The 18,902-nt window shown below is 39.9% G+C and overlaps 1 protein-coding gene across 6 annotated transcripts in view; it reads right to left on the bottom strand.

Annotated features, from left to right (window-relative positions):
• ncor1 (nuclear receptor corepressor 1) overlaps positions 1-18,902 on the bottom strand; it is a 58,566-nt gene that overhangs the window by 16,160 nt on the left and 23,504 nt on the right. For all 6 annotated transcript variants that reach the window (XM_023280176.3, XM_023280178.3, XM_023280177.3 and 3 more), the window contains exons 15-22: positions 9,310-9,440; positions 8,180-8,475; positions 5,983-6,048; positions 3,022-3,158; positions 2,828-2,921; positions 832-1,279; positions 585-708; positions 129-306 (exon numbers count right to left, since the gene is read on the bottom strand). In XM_023280176.3, the coding sequence (XP_023135944.2) occupies positions 129-306; positions 585-708; positions 832-1,279; positions 2,828-2,921; positions 3,022-3,158; positions 5,983-6,048; positions 8,180-8,475; positions 9,310-9,440 (1,474 nt within the window). The remainder of the gene's footprint in view (positions 1-128; positions 307-584; positions 709-831; positions 1,280-2,827; positions 2,922-3,021; positions 3,159-5,982; positions 6,049-8,179; positions 8,476-9,309; positions 9,441-18,902) is intronic.

The following is an 18,902-nucleotide window of genomic DNA, read 5'->3' as shown; positions in this document are numbered from 1 at the left end:
TGGGCCCTAAAAAATGCAGTAGCTATAAATAGTCCACTGCTAGCAGCAACATAGAACAAGGCTGACGAAGCAGTGAATGGGGAGAAGGAGAAAAAAGGGTGGAATGAGGATAGTTTTTGTTCTCTTACCATCTCTTTCTAGTATGGTGGGGCTGCGAGTGTTGAAAGGGGGTCTGCGCTCCAGGTCTCCCTGATTCTGCCTTTGCTTCTCTTCCTGGTGTGCCGACTCGTGCACTGCTTTGATCTGGTGCTGTAACATGGCAAAGCCACTGATGGGCATACCACTAGGGGCAAAAGGACCAGGCACCTAGATAAAGAAGGACATAAAAAGTCCAGATGAGTTGAGATGCCAGAAATGAGATATCAACAGTCTAAATACTGATGCACTGAACAGAGACCACTAACTTATGAATTTGAAGGATAAGACATTTGTATGACAAAAAAAGTTAGAACCTTTACATTTTTTCACTTCATATAGACCTTAATAAAGATATTATCTGGACACAGTGGAAGTGTTGGGTACCTACTAAGTGTTCCTTTCCTCTGTACCAGTGACAAATAGACCAATATGAACCTATTACTAACCATGGGTGGGATGGCAGCTGCCCGCTGATGTAGCTGCTGGATGTTGAGTTGAGCTTGTTTGGGTGAAGACACCAGCACTGATCCTGGAGGGCTGAGCAATGAAGGCTTTTCCATGGTGAATATTCTGCAGAGGTGAACAAAATGTATATACGTCACACTCAAAACCATGAACATGATGCTGCTTTTGTAAAGCACACTTATGTATACACAACATGAGAGCATGACTACGGCGATGATGAAAACCTACCTCTGTCGTTCAGGCTCAGCTTCCACATCCTCGTCAGCACTGCAGGTGGCGCTGGAGTCATTGTCTGAGTGCAGCTCTCTCTGCCTTTCACCATGATCTCCCTTTTCTCCTTTCTCTTTGATTTCAGGCTCCATCTTTACCTGAACCTCTCCAGTCTTCATGTCCACATCCTGAGGTTCAGTTTTGGGATGCACTGAGCCTGCAAAGGAAGCCACCCTGGCTTTTTCCTCCTGGGATCCAGCCTCACTCTCGGGGCTTTTCTCTTGCTTGACACAGAGTCCCCCGTATGAAGGCTCTGGGGCCTTTCCGTTGCTGGTCTGACCTTTGTCCTGGTCAGAGCACTGAGCATCTCCTGCAGTGCTGTCTGCCCTCTTAGAGTCACCAGACTTGGTGGACTCGGCCTGTGAAGGGGAGGGAGCGCTCTCTGTATCAGAGCTGTTATCGCCACCTGAGGAAGCAACAGAAGTTACATTAATGTAAATAAACAGTACATGATACTGACTGAAACTCATAAACTTATTTGACAACATAACAGAAATAATCCTGACAATGAAAATAAATGTAGACCTGTCACAACAATCAAGTCGAACAAAAGAACAATAACACATTTTCCAGGTGAAAAAAGAAAAAGATATCACTAATACCTGTCATCCAAAATATTGGCAAGGCATGAAACTTGCAGTTAACTAATGACAAAACTGTTACCTCCACTTCTTGTGTCACACATTTCACAATTACCCAGTAGAAGCATCTCAAACACCGACTGTAGATATACAGTATGTCAAACAGGACAGAGAACAAACATTAATTCCTATCTAAAAACCATACATATTGAAGACAGAAACTGCATATTTAAAAAAATCTGGCTGCCCCAACTGGTTTGCGTATTGTCTAGTGCTGCAGCTGTTGCCATGGTGATGGTAGTCCAGATGGTATGTCTATGCAAAAACAATTTGCAGATGCATTAAATGTATCAAAGCAAAATCAGTGAAGCAGCGTTACTAAACCAAATTGCAAACATCATAATGTTTGTAAGAGAGTTGTACTCATGCCTCCTATGGCTCTTTGTGTAACTGTGTAATGTGTATAATGTGCTCTGCAGGGTATACATCCTTAGCGACTCTACAGAGCAGTTTGGGTTTCCATGAGATGAAGAGAAAGTCAAATAAACATGACAGAAATCCCTGTGACCTCCTGATGTTGCCACTGTTATCTTGCGAACAGGAGGTTGATTAAATTATAAATATATCTTCTGACTGCAATCATTCTTCAACAAAAAATTGAGAAAATAACCACTCTGCTTGTTAAAATAAAAATCACTGAACTTATTAGGTAACATTCTGTTATAATCTATATTTTTATTTGCAGAATGGTATCTTTTTCATTGTGAACTGCCTTCACCATGCAATGCTAGCAAAGATAAGGATTTCTGGAGAGGAGGGAGACGGGCAGACAGGCAGGCTTAATGGATCAAACAAGTGGACCAGCACTTTATGTTCAAAGAGCTTTCTCGAGTCTTCAAAGCCACAAACTGTTACACAACAGGCGCCCATGTAGTCTGAATTAGTTCATATCTTTTATCTCTTCCTCTACCCCTTGCCTTTTTTCATTTGATCCTTTTCCCGACTCATTAAAACTGCAGTCAGTTGAGAGCAAGCCCACAGCCATCAACTCAGATTAAATTCTTACATGACAAAGGGCAGTTTAGATCAGGCTTCCCAGGTTTGCACCACACTCGTTGCTACATTCTTTCTCTCCTTACATTCTTTACTTAGTAGTTGTTAACACCAGGCATCCAGTTTCACAACTCAACCAGAAACATAAATTTGGCACCAAAACCCATTAGAAGTGAGTGTGGATGTGCGGCCTTTACCCAAGTTGCCCTGGAACTTGTACCACAAATAAACAGGAGGAAATGTTCAAAACAGTCTTTGGGAATGTGGGTGACTCTGTGTTTAACAATGAATACATGCTTCCTATCATTCATCTCACTGACCCTCACTGTCATCTGCGTTGTCCTCATCATCATCAGGTGATGCTGTAGCAAGACCTTCGGCTTGAGACCTATCAGCGCGAGCCCTCCGTGAATCCTGGGAAACCAACGACCAAAAAAATCATCTTGCATTCATATACTATAATTATATAACAGACCACGACAGAAGGCAGAGAGGCAGATAGCAAATAACCTACCTGTTTATGCTGCTGGAGCAGGTTGTCCAAGTTGTGACGTCTCTTGTAATTGAAATAAAAGTTCTTGCACTGCGCCTCGCTTTTGGTGCCCACCATTTTGGCAATGGCTGTCCAGTTTCGCCCATGCTCAACAAGCCCTGGTACAAGATGAGGAGAGACAATTAGGCAACTTCAATATTTGGTATATTACAAATTAATCAGGCTGAATTCACTTGTCCTGTCTAACGATGTATGAGATTAATTAAACGTTTTATTTACTGTATTTAATCAGGTTCTAACTGCAAGTGTGTAAATGGCAGAATAATAAAACCAAGCTTTCAAAGTCTGAGTTGACATGGATTTACTTTAACACTTCTTAATTTCCAATTATTGCTTCATGCTGGATCAGTGCCACAACTGTGGTTCATAAAGATAATCTCAATTAATTCTTAATGGTCTTTTCTTCACAAACAAATGCTGCCGCAGTTGTTATTACTACTCAGGGAAAACTCTGGGTATTACAGCAAAATTACACTATAGTCATGGGACCCTTCTTGCTGTACTGCAGCAGAGAGTTTACTGTTGGTCTTCTCTGTCCTGTTTAATGCTGTGCTCAGTACACAATCAGCTTTGATGGTTTCACAAAACTTTTAAACTTTTTAAACTTTTAAACTCTGCCAAGTTGCAGTGAATTGGAAGACTGCCATGTACCTCTGACATTAATGCGTCTCTTCTCTAAATCCTGTAACCCCTGTGACCTCCCCTCCCAACAATCCCTACTGAGATGAGGGATACTGGCAGCTTGACAAATCACCACAGAAATAAACACAAAACCCCATTACTGTTGCAGTTAACTGAGGGAATGAGGGCACTGTGACTGTTGAGACAATTTCATGTCTTATTAAGAGTTACTTAAACTTCTTCAGACGTCAGACAAGAGGGTATGTGTACTTGGTAACATACTCTGCCAGATCTCCACATAGCCTCATTTGTTTTAACACTATGGCAGTTTTACCTAGCAGACAATAAAGTATATATAAACTTATGCCTCTCACATGTAATGATGACTGTCTCAAATGTTTCATAGCATAGATAAACAACACATGTTGGAGAAGATTTATTTCTCACTTTTGTGTGTATGGACTGTGTGTCTTAAGATAATTTACACTTGGTGTCTAATTGTCCTTACATACATCATGGCACATTATGACATGGTGGGGGGCCTTGAAAGCCAAGTGATTAGTGCAAGAACCCCATGGGTGCAAATGCTCTGAGCAGTGAGCTCCCAGTTCAGTTCCCTGATAGATGAACATATACTGCATGTAATATCCCTGTTATTGTTCCACATATTTAATCATTGTTTCCACTGTCCAACTAATAAAAGCACAAATTAAGCAAAAGTTATGACATAGTGCTCTTAGTGCAAAAGTAAGTAGAATTACAGAGAAACAGAGAAGTGCCCAAGTAAGCTGAACTCCTTCAAACCTGTTAACTCTGGCAAGACTACAATTTATCATGAATAACACAAACTATATGTACTATTTGTATTACCCACTCATATTATATTAGGAACCTTGATAAATGTCCTTGAGAGGACTGACATGTTATCTTAATTTTAAATTACTGGCTTAGTAGACACTTTGCATGACAAGGATTTTATAATTATTGTAACTATTATGAGGAATAACTAATACAAAGTAATACTACCATCCTGTAACAGAAGGTCACCTATGCAAATCTTCTAACATTAAATGTTTATTAGTATTGTTGAAGAAAAGTTGATTAATCTCTATTGTAATTCAGGAGGCAAGTGTTTGTGGCCCTGAATGCAAGCAGACAAGCTAGCTAAATAATGATGACCTGCAAACTTGAAAATATACAAGTATTAAACTGCAATATGTGAACTTAATATGACAAGATCATGTTTGGTCACATGTCTGCATGCAAGGAAAGGATGTTGATCCCTCATATATCTTTTTTGCTTAAAGGATATTTGTCAATGACCAAATCAGAGAAAAGTTCAAATTAGACTGAAGGTGTGAAATTACTACAACAAAGAACTGATCTTTTCCATTTCTCTTAAAGGATCTAAATTTCTTTCTGCTCAGGGAGAACTTCTGATGACACTACCAAGTCTGGCATGAGTTATGCTTGTATTAACACCAGGGCTTGTGCAGATCAACAAGTTACAACTGTGACTTAGAAGGAAACCGTTCACTGAGCCTGCATGACCAGCCATGTGTGGCAGCATAAAAGTGATTTCTGAAAGTGGTTTGTCATATGACCGGCCTCTTTTAGTTACACTAATCCACAGACATGTAGCATACATGTCTGAATGCCTGAGGAGATAATGGCAGCATGTATTTTTGTAAAGGTTGAGAATATCTACCCACCCAAGAGAGTCTTAATTAATCCTCATTAATCCTTTCATTTTTTCCCCTCAGTCCGTTGCTCTTAGGTCTCAGAAACCCTGCGTAACAACCTATACCAACAAATCCAAGCAAAAAGGAGAAGAGGGCGCACACTTGAATGTGTGCATCCAGAGACCAAGCACAGAATGCAATAAATATTCTGAAGAGGCTGAAGTAAGTTTCACATTTTTGAAAAAATCTGACAGTGTTTGAATGTGAAGAATAGATAGTGATCTTTAAAGAAAGCTAAGTTGTCACGCTCTGTTGCTTCTTGGATGGCCTTAATAGATGACTTCTCAAAAGCCAAGAGAGCAGTACCGCTAACAGAAAAAAAATCTTCATGGGTCTCAGACACCAGTGCAAGTTTGTGTTTGCATTAATGCATGTGTACATTCATTACAGTGTGCATGTAAGAAACAGGCAGTGCGAAGCAATATTAGAAAATCAGAAGATGAAAAGAAAAAAAACAGGAAAAAAACAAGATCATAAAAAGTGGAGCAGTCTTAGCCGCGCAGAGAAAGAGAGGAAGGGCCGAGAGATAAAGCAAGAGAGCAATGAATTAAAACATTACCTTTTTTGGCAACCTCCATCTCCTCCTCGGTCCAGCGAGAAGTTTCTCCGGTTTCACCAGCACCCGCTAAATCACAAAGAAAGGAGACACAGCCCCATCAGCACTGACAGAAAGAAAGACAGAGGAAATGAGAGAAAGTGAACGAGGGAGGGAGACAGACAGAGAGAGAGAGAGAGAGAGAGACAGTCCTTTCTTCAGCCGTCTTCTTCTCATGGCCACTAATCTAATAATCTGTTTACATTCAGGGGCTGCCGAGACCTGCTCCCTCACTTACACTCTCGCTCTAGCTCACTCTCACCCTCTCATTCTCCTCCCATCTCTCTTTCTCTCCCCTTGCCCACAGCCCAGAGCAAGTCCTCCTCCTCTCTAATCCACAAGGGGAGGGCTTTGGTCAGCTGATGTAGCGCAAGACAGTGGAGGAGTGGAGAGCAATGCCTCCCTCTTTGGGAAATGGCCTTGGATATAGACAAACAGACAGATAGAGCAGCCAACCCATAACCCTCTCACCCCTTCTACTGTGACACTGCGTATCTAACACACACACACAGACACACACTCTTCCTTCTTGCCTCAGCTTACATAGTTCACTTCCCCCCCAACAAAATTCAGAGAAGTGCACGGTTAGTATGGAGGGGGCCAAATGAACTCTAGCCTGCTCTCTTCCATGGCGCCCACTGAGACTGTGTAAACATTTGGACTAATATAGCTGCAGATGTACCCTTGACATTAAGAGGAGGTGTGCACCTACCCACTTTTAAGATGAAGATATCAATTCTAACTGTTTAGAAGGCTGCTACTCTGGTCACACAGTCTGTTACACTTAGTTAAACAAATATCCACTACACTAGGCTTACCTTCTCCCTTGGCAAAAAACATATGTTACCTGTGATATTATGACATTAATCTGTGGGATGCAAAATCTGGCAGTATAGTATCTCAACTGACATAAACAAGCACATACCCCCTCCTCCATAACTTCACACCCCCACCGGTGGCCCCCACTGAATCAGCAGCTTCCTCAACTTGCCTGGCACCATTTCAACTAGGCAAGACTGACAGATAGCTACCCTTTAGCACCTAGTCCGTGTACTTCTAAGAAGTGCCACAGCTGCAGTGGTTACAACAGAGCAAGCAAACAGTCCCACACTAAATCCACAGTGTAGTCACTAAGGGAGATTACAGTTGACACAGTCGTACGTAAACCATGATATGTCCAGAATGTAGAGGGTTTAGAGGATGGACAGACACACAGCAGAGGGTTAATTAATCACATTACAGGGCAGACTTTGAATAACTCAAGACTGTTGAGTGAGGCAGAATTCAACAGACAGCAGGTGGCAGAGGAGCACAGGACACTTGTAAAGCAGTGAATTAATGACACAGCTTAAAAAACAACACAAGGTCAACCCACAGGACCTGGATACCTGAAAATTTGAGCTGCCACCATCAGAGTGACAGACTTGAAAGGGTGAAGGAGTGCAAGTGTGTGACTGAGTGCCATGACAACAGCTCAACTAGAGCAGTGCACTGTTGTGGTGATAGACAGGTTGCAAACAGCTTCCTGAGGGAAATGCAGCGTAGAACCAAGTCTGTTTGACACTTGGAAACGAGTACATGGGCCAAATACCCACATTTAGGTGATTAGCAGCTCATGTATCTACACATTTTAAGAGAAAAAAGGACAGCCAAATTCTGACACATCACTGTACCTTGTTTAAAGTGTATTTCTGCCACTTGTCATTTCATTCTTTCAGCTCATGACACAATAATTGAACAGTGAGCAACATCAAAATAATGAGACTTTTTACCAACTTAAACATGTTGCTGTGTGCTTCCTCATACTATATTACTGCAACTAAATAAAACACATGTAAATTACTTAAAATTGAGATGTTGCATGAACAAATGGTATATAAAGTCACCAATGACTGTAAAAAATATTGCTGGCTGTTTGACTAACTCAACAAAGACGTGACTTCCAAATAAATTCAAGCACTGACAGCCATATAGGCAATATGACAACTTGCAAAAATTACAATCACAACTAATGCAACTGTCATGATGATGAATCCCCAATCTGATGCCCCTTTAATATGTCATTAACTCCCTTTTCATTGATTCTGAGTCAGTATGTGTGTTCCAGTTTTGTAAAAACACAATTTTAACATCCTCCAGAAAGCATCCTGAGAGGATTCACCTTTATTAGTGTCCATGGAAGCTACTGGAGTCTGGGGTTTCACAGGCTCCTTCATGGCCTTCTGTGCTGGATCAGATTTAGGGAGTTGCGGAGGATCTGGCAAGGCAGGCTCAGGGGCAGTGGGAGGTCCTTCCTCAGCTGCCACAGATGCAGCCTCATTGGCCATGGAGCGTGTGGTGATCCTTCCCTTACGGCGGCCCTGGCTGTTGGCAGTCTTCCTGCCACGCGGCGTGTTTTGCTCCTTTCCGTCCTCGTCCTCCCCACCGTCACACTTGTCTTTGTCCTTGCCAATGTCCCTGTGGTTTTAGGCAGGGAAACACAGCTTTTAGCTGGTGGTACAGCAAATATCTACTCCCTTTTGACTCAGCGATAACAGGCTCGTTTTGAAATGTGTTCTTTTCGTCTAGGACTGAGGGCAGCAAAGCATATTAGAGATTTTCCACACTAAGGGTTAACACACATGTTCACAAGTTGTTTGTGTGTCTGAACATATATAGCTATATCCCCTCTTCAAACTCTTCTCTAGAATATGATCATGCATATCTCTTCTAAGGGCTTAGCGAAGTGAAATTGTCATGCATAATTTCTCAATGATCATTTATTATTTTAAGAGAAACTACATCAATCAAAAACAGGATACGCATTCTGTTGTCAGAGCTATAACTCAAGACTAATTGAAAGTTACAACTTCTCTAAGATAAAAGTCAGGTTCTGGGCCCATGCAATTAAACCTGAATGGGAATTCTTTATTTGTTTGTTCATTATTTTATGCCTATTTAATGTCACCAGATTAAGGTCTAGGAAGAATAGCTTTATTAACAGAGCAAGCTACAGTCATTGGCTATTGTTCATAGGTAGAAAGAATTTTCTTGATAGACAGTTGTAACTGTAATGGGTTGCTGGATGTCAAAAGCAAATTATTCAAGATAGTTTGGCTTTCAAATAGAAGTGCATAATGATGGCTACAATTATCTGAAGGAACTGCAATTTTAATGTAATACATGTAACTAAGACATTCTTTCTCTGAAATAATCACAGTGAATGGATCAAACACTAAACAGAGGGGAGCTTTCCCTGTGGAGCCTAATGGACTGGAGTGGCACCAGGACAAACAACTATTCATAACTCACCTAGAATCCTCCTTTTCATCTTTCTCTTCCTCGTCCTTCTTTTCCTCGTCCTCTTTTTTCTCTGACTTCTCAGATTTGTCCTCTTCGTTCTTGTCGTCTGACTTGTCTTCTTGTGAGGGACGTGTTATTTGCTGAAGGCAAAACATGCAAGAAAAATATTTAGTTTTTTCTTCCTGAAACATTAAGAGGTCAGTGTGCAGATTAGTACAAGTGATTTTGGTTGCTAAGTTAGTATAAATCAAAAACACAAAGCAGAGCATTATTCAGTCCATAGGCTTATCAATGCTTCGATTCAGAGGTAAAAACCTACCCTGTAATACTACAAACATTCTTTTTGTTTTTCCACAAATGTGTCTTCCATCAGTCTTCGACATTGCTTTCATACAGAATGTGCCACGTACTACCAGTATGTCAAAGCTTTATAGCTGCCTTATACATTTACACTTTACAATTATAGCTGCAATTAATTGATAAGTTGCTTTCTCTATAAAATGTGAATAAGTGGTGAAATATATTGATCAGGGCTTTCCCAAAGCCCAGGATGACATCATAAAATGTCTTGTTTATTCACAACTCAAAGATACTCAGTTTACAGTCATAACAAAGGGAAGAAATTAGAAAATGCACCCATTGAAAAAGCTGAAATCACAGCACCGGTGATTAATTTAATTTATTAATCATCTAATTGATTAATCACTGTTGCTGTATTTACTATATACTTCGCTGACATTTACACAATCCCTGGTTCACTCTTCCAGCATCATACCAAACAATAGCCTTCCTCTAATAGCATACCATCAGAGGAACATTTAAATTGTAAAGGCAAAGATAGGTCTGAGTAGTCTTCTTAAATGTTGATGGTTTTGGGTGCCCAGATAGCTTAGTTGGCTGAGCTGGCGACCCATAAACAGGGGGATGTCCCCGACGCAGTTGTCATGGGTTCAAATCCAGCTCATGGCCATTTATTGCATGTCTTTCCCCTGCTCTTCTACCCATGTTTCCTCTCTCTCTCTATCTCTCTCCATTGTCCTATCTAATAAAGGCAGAAAATGCCAAAAAAAAATCTTTAAATGTTGATGGTTTAAACAGAATGGCAGCAATATAATGTGCCATTCAGTTGTTATGCTGACCTCTTTCAACGGTACAGTTTCCCCAAAATGAACAATACCACAAAATAGAGATACGGTACATCATGAGGTCTGATGCTATCCTGTACTTTGAGGATCCTCATTTTCCAGCATAAACATATCACACTGCAGATACTGTTGTCTCTTATCAGTTTATCCTAATTACAAAAGGAAGAAATCTGAAATGTGGACAGGTCATATGTGTCACTTATTTCAGTCAACCCCTCAAAGACAAAAGACTGACACTCATTATGAACTTTTTACCATACAGAGAGATAAAAAGGTAGGAAGTTGAAAACAGAAAAATATAGCCTTAGTATTTCTAAAAGGCTAGAAGTTGAGTTCACATTGATATCACTACCTGCTTAGCTAGATTGAAAATATGATTTGTATGTGAATTTTAAAAACAGGCCCGACTAAATGATTGAGGACAGAGCAACATTCTTTATCATCACTGCTGGCGCGGTACACCACAGAATGCTTCCTCCTGCCTGTTCCATGAAAGCACTGTGCTGGAACAAGTCTGGCTATGCCAAGCCAAACATCCCATGCTGGTACCAGATAGGGCCAAGGAATGTGCTTCACTCGATGGTAAAGGCAAAAGATATGGACTCAGAAAAAGACATGGAAAGCAAGGGTACAAGATAGAAAAAAAACAGACATGTATCTGGACTATCTGTTGTACAACAAAGAGTTTGGCTGCCTCATCACACAATGCAGTGTGATACAGAAGTGTGTAAAAATTCAACAAAATACACAGTAAACAACTGTAACAGCAGAGTGATGGAGTCTGCTTTAGCTGCTCTTGGACGGTAGCTGTTTTTAAATCTGCCTCTCTGATTTGCAGAATTACTGGCTGCTCTAGCCAGCTCTATCCAGAGCTAGCCAATAATCAGAGGGATTTTGCATTGGAATGGAGCAGCATGACTAGCAAAATCAAATCAGTAGTGCATCAACTAAAAGAAAACGGCATTGATGCAATCTTCAAGTCAGCCCGATGCACTCGATTAGGCTATTCAGCCATTTCAGTCATGGTTGACGCCATTGCTGTTATTCGTCAAAATTGCGTATAATCTACTTTTCCATTTATTTTTTATGAAGATCATGGGCAGTGCCAGAATTTCCAAATGACGGTGCTATCAAAAAATATATATATTCCATGCACTAATTGCAAGGCAATATCCACGCAACAATATTTTGACAGTGATGATGGAGCCACAGTTCAGCTCTTCTTGAAGGACCACGTCAAGCTTGGATTGGGACTTAAACGCTTGACTTACATCCTGCCAGCAGTGTTCTGCAAAGCATGTTTCTGACACAGGCCAGTTCAAAGACCTTTTTTTGCAGAGTTATTCTCCTCATACATGTCCTTCAGAGAGATGGTGTTCTGGTTGGGTCAGGGAGCGCTCGTGTTTGCTTTGGAGGTGGTCAGAGAGCCGTGGCATTCCTGCCTCTTCTCCCACACTGTGTGAAGAGCCTCTACACAGATGTTCTCCAAAAGTCAATGAAGCCCTGTGGTTCTGTGGTTCTTCGATGTTTTTAAATGAAGCTCTTTCCTGACCTGTCCTGAATATTTTAAGAGTTTTAATTTCTGCCCTCTTTTGCTGATTCTCAAGTCCTATTTGATTCAGGAAATGACGGAACCACAAGTCAATCTTCCTTTTCCTACCACAGAATTTCATCTACCAGAGGAATCTCTGACTTATGCTTCAAGCAAATCGGAAATAAGCAAATTACTTAATTAATACTATGCATCACCTCAATCCTTGCAATTTATTAGTTATCACTATCATAGAATGACACAAATGCTTGGGAAAAAAACTCCAAAAAGAGCAGGGAAAAAAAATTATATATAAAAAAGGAAAAAGAGGCAATATAAGAGGAAATAACTGCAGTACATTTGATATAAAATGCTGTACTCGGCAACAGTTATTCCTGAGTGATTAAATTGGAAAAATTTATTTTCAGAACGAATGAAACAAACAAAAAGACTAAATACACAATTAAATAAACAAACAAGCATTGCCTATGGTTACCATGGTTACTGGGTGGTCTACACAGGACTACAAACCAGTGAACTCTACTTGACTGCTTAATAAACTTTTTTTTGCCAGACCATAGCGAAAGAGGCACTCAGATAAAATTGTATTGAGTAAATGACAGATGCAAAGAGGAATAAATACTCTTACTTGTGATGCTACATAGAGTGACCAGAATATAAAACCTAATGAAGGTTGATTTAAAAAAACAATAACAAACTAACAGACAGCTACAGTATGTTTTTTACAGAAGGAGTCAGTCTTTTCTATTTTATAGAATTTTATGCTTCTTTTTCCCCAAAGAGGAATATCGTCATAAATGAGATAAGATTAAAATCATCAATACACCAACTGGAGTAACTAAATATACAAGTCTATTTTACAATGTTCAAGTGCAACAATTTGTCAGGACAAAAATAAATCAAAGAGCAAATCATAACTGGAAAACACTGATAACTAATTTGATCATTGAAATACGATTAAAGGACATCATGGTGAATCAGCACTTCAGGATTACTGCAACTTTATGCTGTGTGAATTATTAAACAACGCTAAATATACTAAGTCAAATAATGTAATTTCAAACTGGAATTAGATTTTTTCCCTGTCTACCATACAGCCTGGAGATAATAAAATCAAACTGAAAAACTGCATAGCCCAAAATTATAATGTAATCATTGGAGGAGATCTTCGTGTTTAATGTACATGAATATTATTATAAAAAAAAATTCACTGCAGCTGGTCCTAGCTGGGCCTGCACATAAGCAAACATTGCCAAAGCTGCATAAAAACAAATATTAATATGTTGAAAATGTTCTTTTTATTGCACAAAACAACTGTTGGAGCAAAACAACATGAGCAAGAACACTCTGACACAACAAACGAGTGAAGTCGTAAATTCTACTTTCACGACCAATGAAGTGGTTGCAGACGCAAGGGGGTGTAGCCTGTGCAAGCTTCCACAAGAGTGTAAACTGCAAGTATGCCTTCTGTTGTCTTTTAAGTGCTCATAAGCACAGTCAAAACATTCATTCAGATCACAGTAAACAAGGTTTAGCAGGCATGGAGGATAAACACTAATGTTTGAGGCGCATTTGCTCAAGAAATGTTATTAGTCTGTTGGTGTGTCCAATGCTTAATACACTTTCCATTATAAAATGTGCAATAATTTCTACATTTTCTCATGTCATAACGGGGGAAAAAGCCACCCTACAGTATAAATATATGCACATGAACCCAAAGCCTTGGCTTGAGCATTAAATTTAAAATCATGCCTGCACACGTCCTAGAAAAACTACCTTAAAATAGCCGAGTTTGACTGCAAGCCTCAAGTAAATATGTAGGCTATTAAACTAACTGCTCAAACAACACAGGAGCAAAAAATATGGCAGACAAAAACAAGAAGAATTCGAACGAGAAATAAACTGAGTGCGTGTGGTGTCAACTACAAAGTATAAACTCTGGTTTTAAAGTAACATACCTGCAAGCTCATTTGTTGGTCATAAAAACCCTTTCCTCTGCTGTGAGCCGCAGCTTACTGGTGTTGCAAATGTGAATTTACCCTCCAGTACTTCCATAGCGGTGGTAACAGTAGCAGTAGAGGGGCTGGACAGCACCATAGTAGAGCTCCTTAGAAGGGCTGCCGGGCCACGGCTCCGCCGCACATATTCCGGGAAAGCGTGTCATCGGGCCGCTTAAGCCGCCCAAAGAATTGTCCATCTCACATGCACGCACTAATCTATGCAGGGTCACTCAAGGTAATCCCTGCCAAGCACTCCTCTTTGATTGGCACTCACAGCAGCACAGTGAGTTTTTTGGGCCTGTCAGATGGCTGGGCTGTACCAACTCAGCTGATTCTGAGAGGGGTGAATTTCTCTTTCTCTCACTCTCTCAGAAGAACAGAGGAGAAAGGAAATGGAAAACGGAAAAAAAAAACAGCACACACTCAGCGGATAAGCTGCCAGCGCTGACTGTCTCGCTGAGCCTTTTTTCACTGTTTCACTCGCCCTACATTCCACTGCTCTTGCTGTTGCTCACTCTGTCCTTTTCCTTCCTGCTCTAATGACTCACTCTGCTCACTCCAACTGCTGTTGTTAAGGCACACCAGTAGCTTGGAAACCCACTACATCCTGATGTGCACTATTCCAAATGGCAAAGAAAAAAAACACTCACCACATTCTTGACAACCACAAGATGTTTTGGAAAAAGCACTGGAGTCATTTAAGCAACGGTCTTGAATCCCACGAAGATGACATAGACACAACTTAAACCGCTTTTAACATAGAAAGTGACAGTCCATGGAAAGCCTATGTTTTCATGGCACATCAACGTTTAAAAACAATACTGTAGGAAACAACTTTAGGGACAATGAAAATGACATTCAGCACCACATAAAATCCTGAACTGGATCTTGTGTGAACGATGACAAATGAGCATTCATCTGTGCTCAACACTCTGGTATGACTGTTCAATATTCCATTTTACTTGCATGTGAAAGAAGTATGAGTATAGTACAATAGTATAATATATAGTACCATTTTCAGTTTAGCAGATTATCAGATCAGACATTCAGCATTACTACCTATTGTTAAGGTTCATTTAAAAATGTGCAATTCTGTCTCTGACGCAGCTGCCTTTCTTCATCTATAGTCGCCCCTTTGTGGTCTCAAGCAATAATCCGCCCACAGCACTATCTGATTGGTTATGCGTCACAAGTAGTAGCCAATCAACAATAAGGAATGAATGTTGAAAAGCTTTTTGTTTTTTTCATTCAAGCATACATAAAACACAAACAAAGGCATTTCAGCAAAGTCTGTTGAAGTTTGTGCTACTCTAAATTTCTGTTATACAAAATTTTTAGATTTTCATTTCAATTGGAAACATATGTTTTTTCCAAGTATCGGCTGCTGATCTCCTTGATTATTAATAATTGGCACTGGCCTTGAAAATAACATATTAGCCGGCCACTATATGTGAGAGCAACAGTCTCTCAGATTAACTGAGATAAGGTGCCTAATGGTTTAACTTTCAAGAAAGGACATTTGCGTGACCTCTTTTAGACAAAGACTGCACTGTTTTGCAAATTCAGATAAAGCAACCCTAATGCTGAATCAGTCACAAGTAACAACAAAGTCAATTTGTTGCATTTTATACTAGCTGTGCATGGATGCAATGCTGTAAATGTAAAAATTGAGGAATGAGGCATCACATCAGACAACAGTGTGCATCATGTACACAGATATAGGACATGACAAGAGTTTCCTTCAATCAGCTGTCCTAAGCACAGAACTTGCCAACACAAAAAGACATTTCTCCGCACTTACTTGGCATTCTGAGTAACAGTAAAGGACAAGTAGTCTCTCAATTGCTGGCAGGTCCGTAACGGAAACGTTAAAAGGCTAATCACAGGTTTATCAATCATAAGGAAATCGTACGAACCAGTTACTAAGTAGAGTAAGAAAAAACATTTGTGTACAAGTTGTAATCATAAACTCTTGTGCCCTCCACCTCCTCCTATGTAAAGAAACTGTCTACAACCAACCCATTGTGTTGCTCAGTAGATGTACTCAACAGAAACAGAACGTCCTGTACGCAGACTGTGGCATCGGTTAAGTGGGGAAAAGCCCAGAAAGGAGAAGAAAAAAAATCCACCATAATTGATAAAATCAATATTTAATGTCAGCCAGCACAGAGTTAGGAGATGGTGATACTATTTTAACCACTGACCCCAGAACCTGGTGACTGGTTTGAAAGGAATGTTAAAAAATAAAGAAACATTTTTATCACAGCCAGAAACTACAACTGGATGAATTGTCACAGTTTAAAATTTTTAACAGTCCTTGAACTGATCATGTATGACTTTCCTATCTATCGTGAAATTAAATAAAATTCAAGCTTAAGTTGGGACATTTATCCATCCATCCATCCATTATCTATACACCGCTTAATCCTCACTAGGGGCGCGGGGGGTGCTGGAGCCTATCCCAGCTGACTCGGGCGAAGGCAGGGGACACCCTAGACAGGTCACCAGTCTGTCGCAGGGCCACATACAAAGACAAACAAGCACTCTCACATTCACACCTACGGGCAATTTAGAATAATCAATTAACCTCAGCATATTTTTGGACTGTGGGAGGAAGCCGGAGTACCCAGAGAAAACCCACGCATGCACAGGGAGAACATGCAAACTCCATGCAGAAAGATCCCGGGAAAGCCGGGACGCGAACCAGGGACCTTCTTGCTGCAAGGCGAAAGTGCTAACCACTACGCCACTGTGCAGCCCTTGGGACATTTAATCAACTTCATTTTATTTTTACGTTTCATTTTAAAATTTGACAGTAACCAGACTTTGTAAAAACCAGAGGTGGGTAGTAACGAGTTACATTTACTCCGTTACATTTACTTGAGTAACTTTTGAAAAAAAATGTACTTCTGAGAGTAGTTTTACTCTGCCATACTTTTTACTTTCACTTGATTAGATTTGTGAAGGAGAAATGCTACTCTTACTCCGTTACACTGGGCTGCACTCGACTCGTTACTTTTTTATTTACCACATTAGAGCTGCTTTATTTTGCCAGAGAGATGCCCCCAGTGGATCTGCCACATGACTGTGTTTCACCAATCAGACGAAGCAACAATAATCACGTGACTGCGTTTCACCAGACGTCGCCCTGCGGTCACATGACCTCATACCAACTGTGGTGGAATAGCGGCACAAACTCTACACACGTAGCAGACAGGGAATGAAAAAAACGGGGCTATTTTCCAGAAGTTTGATCTTCCTTCGGAGTCAGCATAGCATTAGCATGGATATCTTCGGCTACCTTACGTTACCTTACTACAGGTATTTGTTTAAAAAGCTTTACGTTGTGAAAAACTGAGATTTGGAAATTTGTTTCTTGTGCCCTAACTTTTAATTTTGTAAAGATGTTATTTATTTTTGCTATTTTTTATTTTATTATTTGGTAATACCAGAATTTGCACATTATTTTCCATTTTTGTCTGTCTGATCACATCATTTCTAAAAAATAAATCAGACATTACAATGAAACAGTTACTCAGTACTTGAGTAGTCTTTTCACCAAATACTTTTTTACTCTTACTTGAGTAATTTTTTGGATGACTACTTTTCACTTCTACTTGAGTGGTATTATTTTGAAGTAACGTTACTCTTACTTGAGTAAAAGTTTTGGCTACTCTACCCACTTCTGGTAAAAACCCCAAAAAACTGCAGGCTGTGTTTACACATATGGGTATTTAGAGCCACTATTTTTTCCTAGTATTTGGAAACACTTGGGCAATTAGAAAAATGTTGTACATATTGATTCCAGGATTTTTTTTTCCAAATTTTTGTAAAACTAATAAAGAGATTTGACTTTCTTTGTTTTTTTATATTTATGGCATTATAACCTCAATATAATGCACAGCAGGTATGTTTGTGTTTACTTTTAGCCATGGTTGTAGTGTTTCAATAGAGGTACAGGACTTAACATAGCAAAAAAAACCTATGCCCACAATAGGTAAAAATATGACAACAGCAAAAGGCGTCTAGAAACTGCCTGGTTTTTAGAGGGTTATGTGGATATGGAGCAACGACAACAATAACGTAAAGCCCTAAACAAAAATCCGTGTACAGGAACATATCTCTGGATATTTGGAGTCCACAAACTTCACATTCCAGGTCTGACAGTGATTGTACACCGAGGATTTAAGGAAGAAGCGGCTCCAGGTTATCTCTGGGCTTGACATTGGGACAAGTATGTCTTTCTAGAGGCACATGAAGCACAAAAAATAGCAGCGTAATGTCTTAAACAATTTCAGCTTTTTCTTAAACATTATTTAAAATAAAAATGAAAAATAATTAATAAAAACAACTGGAAACAATGCCGATGACAGTCTCAGTGGAGGCCTTTTGACTGTGTGATCACTATTACACACCTGATTACTACACTGTTGGATACATTAACAATTGAGAAACATCTTTGCTGCTACTTTGTCCTCCCTACAGTGTGACTCTTTTAGAACATCTGTAACCTAATTTGACAGTTTCAGCTATACAGGGTAAGACGTAATTCAACTTCCACCAATGTAAAAGCTTTTCCAAAAGATAATTTACTGGGAGCAACAGTATCAGGTTTCTTAAGCCTGGAAACCATTTTCCAGACCGTCCAAACCCCAAACTATTCATATAATTAAAAGCGCAGTTTAATTCATATTTGTTTGAAAAGAGTGAAGTATACATATTGTGTCTTCTGCAGATTGTGTTCATGTACCTTTGGACAACTCAACAGACAAGAACGTCAAACTGTAGCCACATCACAATAATCCAGCTGTTGCTTGCTCATAGTTCGAGAAAAGGTGGCAAAAGCTCAATCTAAACTATGAATAGTGCCAGTGAAGTAGCCACTCTCAGCCTAGAGTGTGGGCC

The sequence above is a fragment of the Amphiprion ocellaris genome, chromosome 14 (genome assembly GCF_022539595.1).
Source record: "Amphiprion ocellaris isolate individual 3 ecotype Okinawa chromosome 14, ASM2253959v1, whole genome shotgun sequence".
NCBI classification, from domain to species: Eukaryota; Metazoa; Chordata; class Actinopteri; family Pomacentridae; genus Amphiprion; species Amphiprion ocellaris.
The sequence above is the reverse complement of the archived record's forward strand: the minus strand, read 5'-3'. Positions and strand labels throughout refer to the sequence as shown.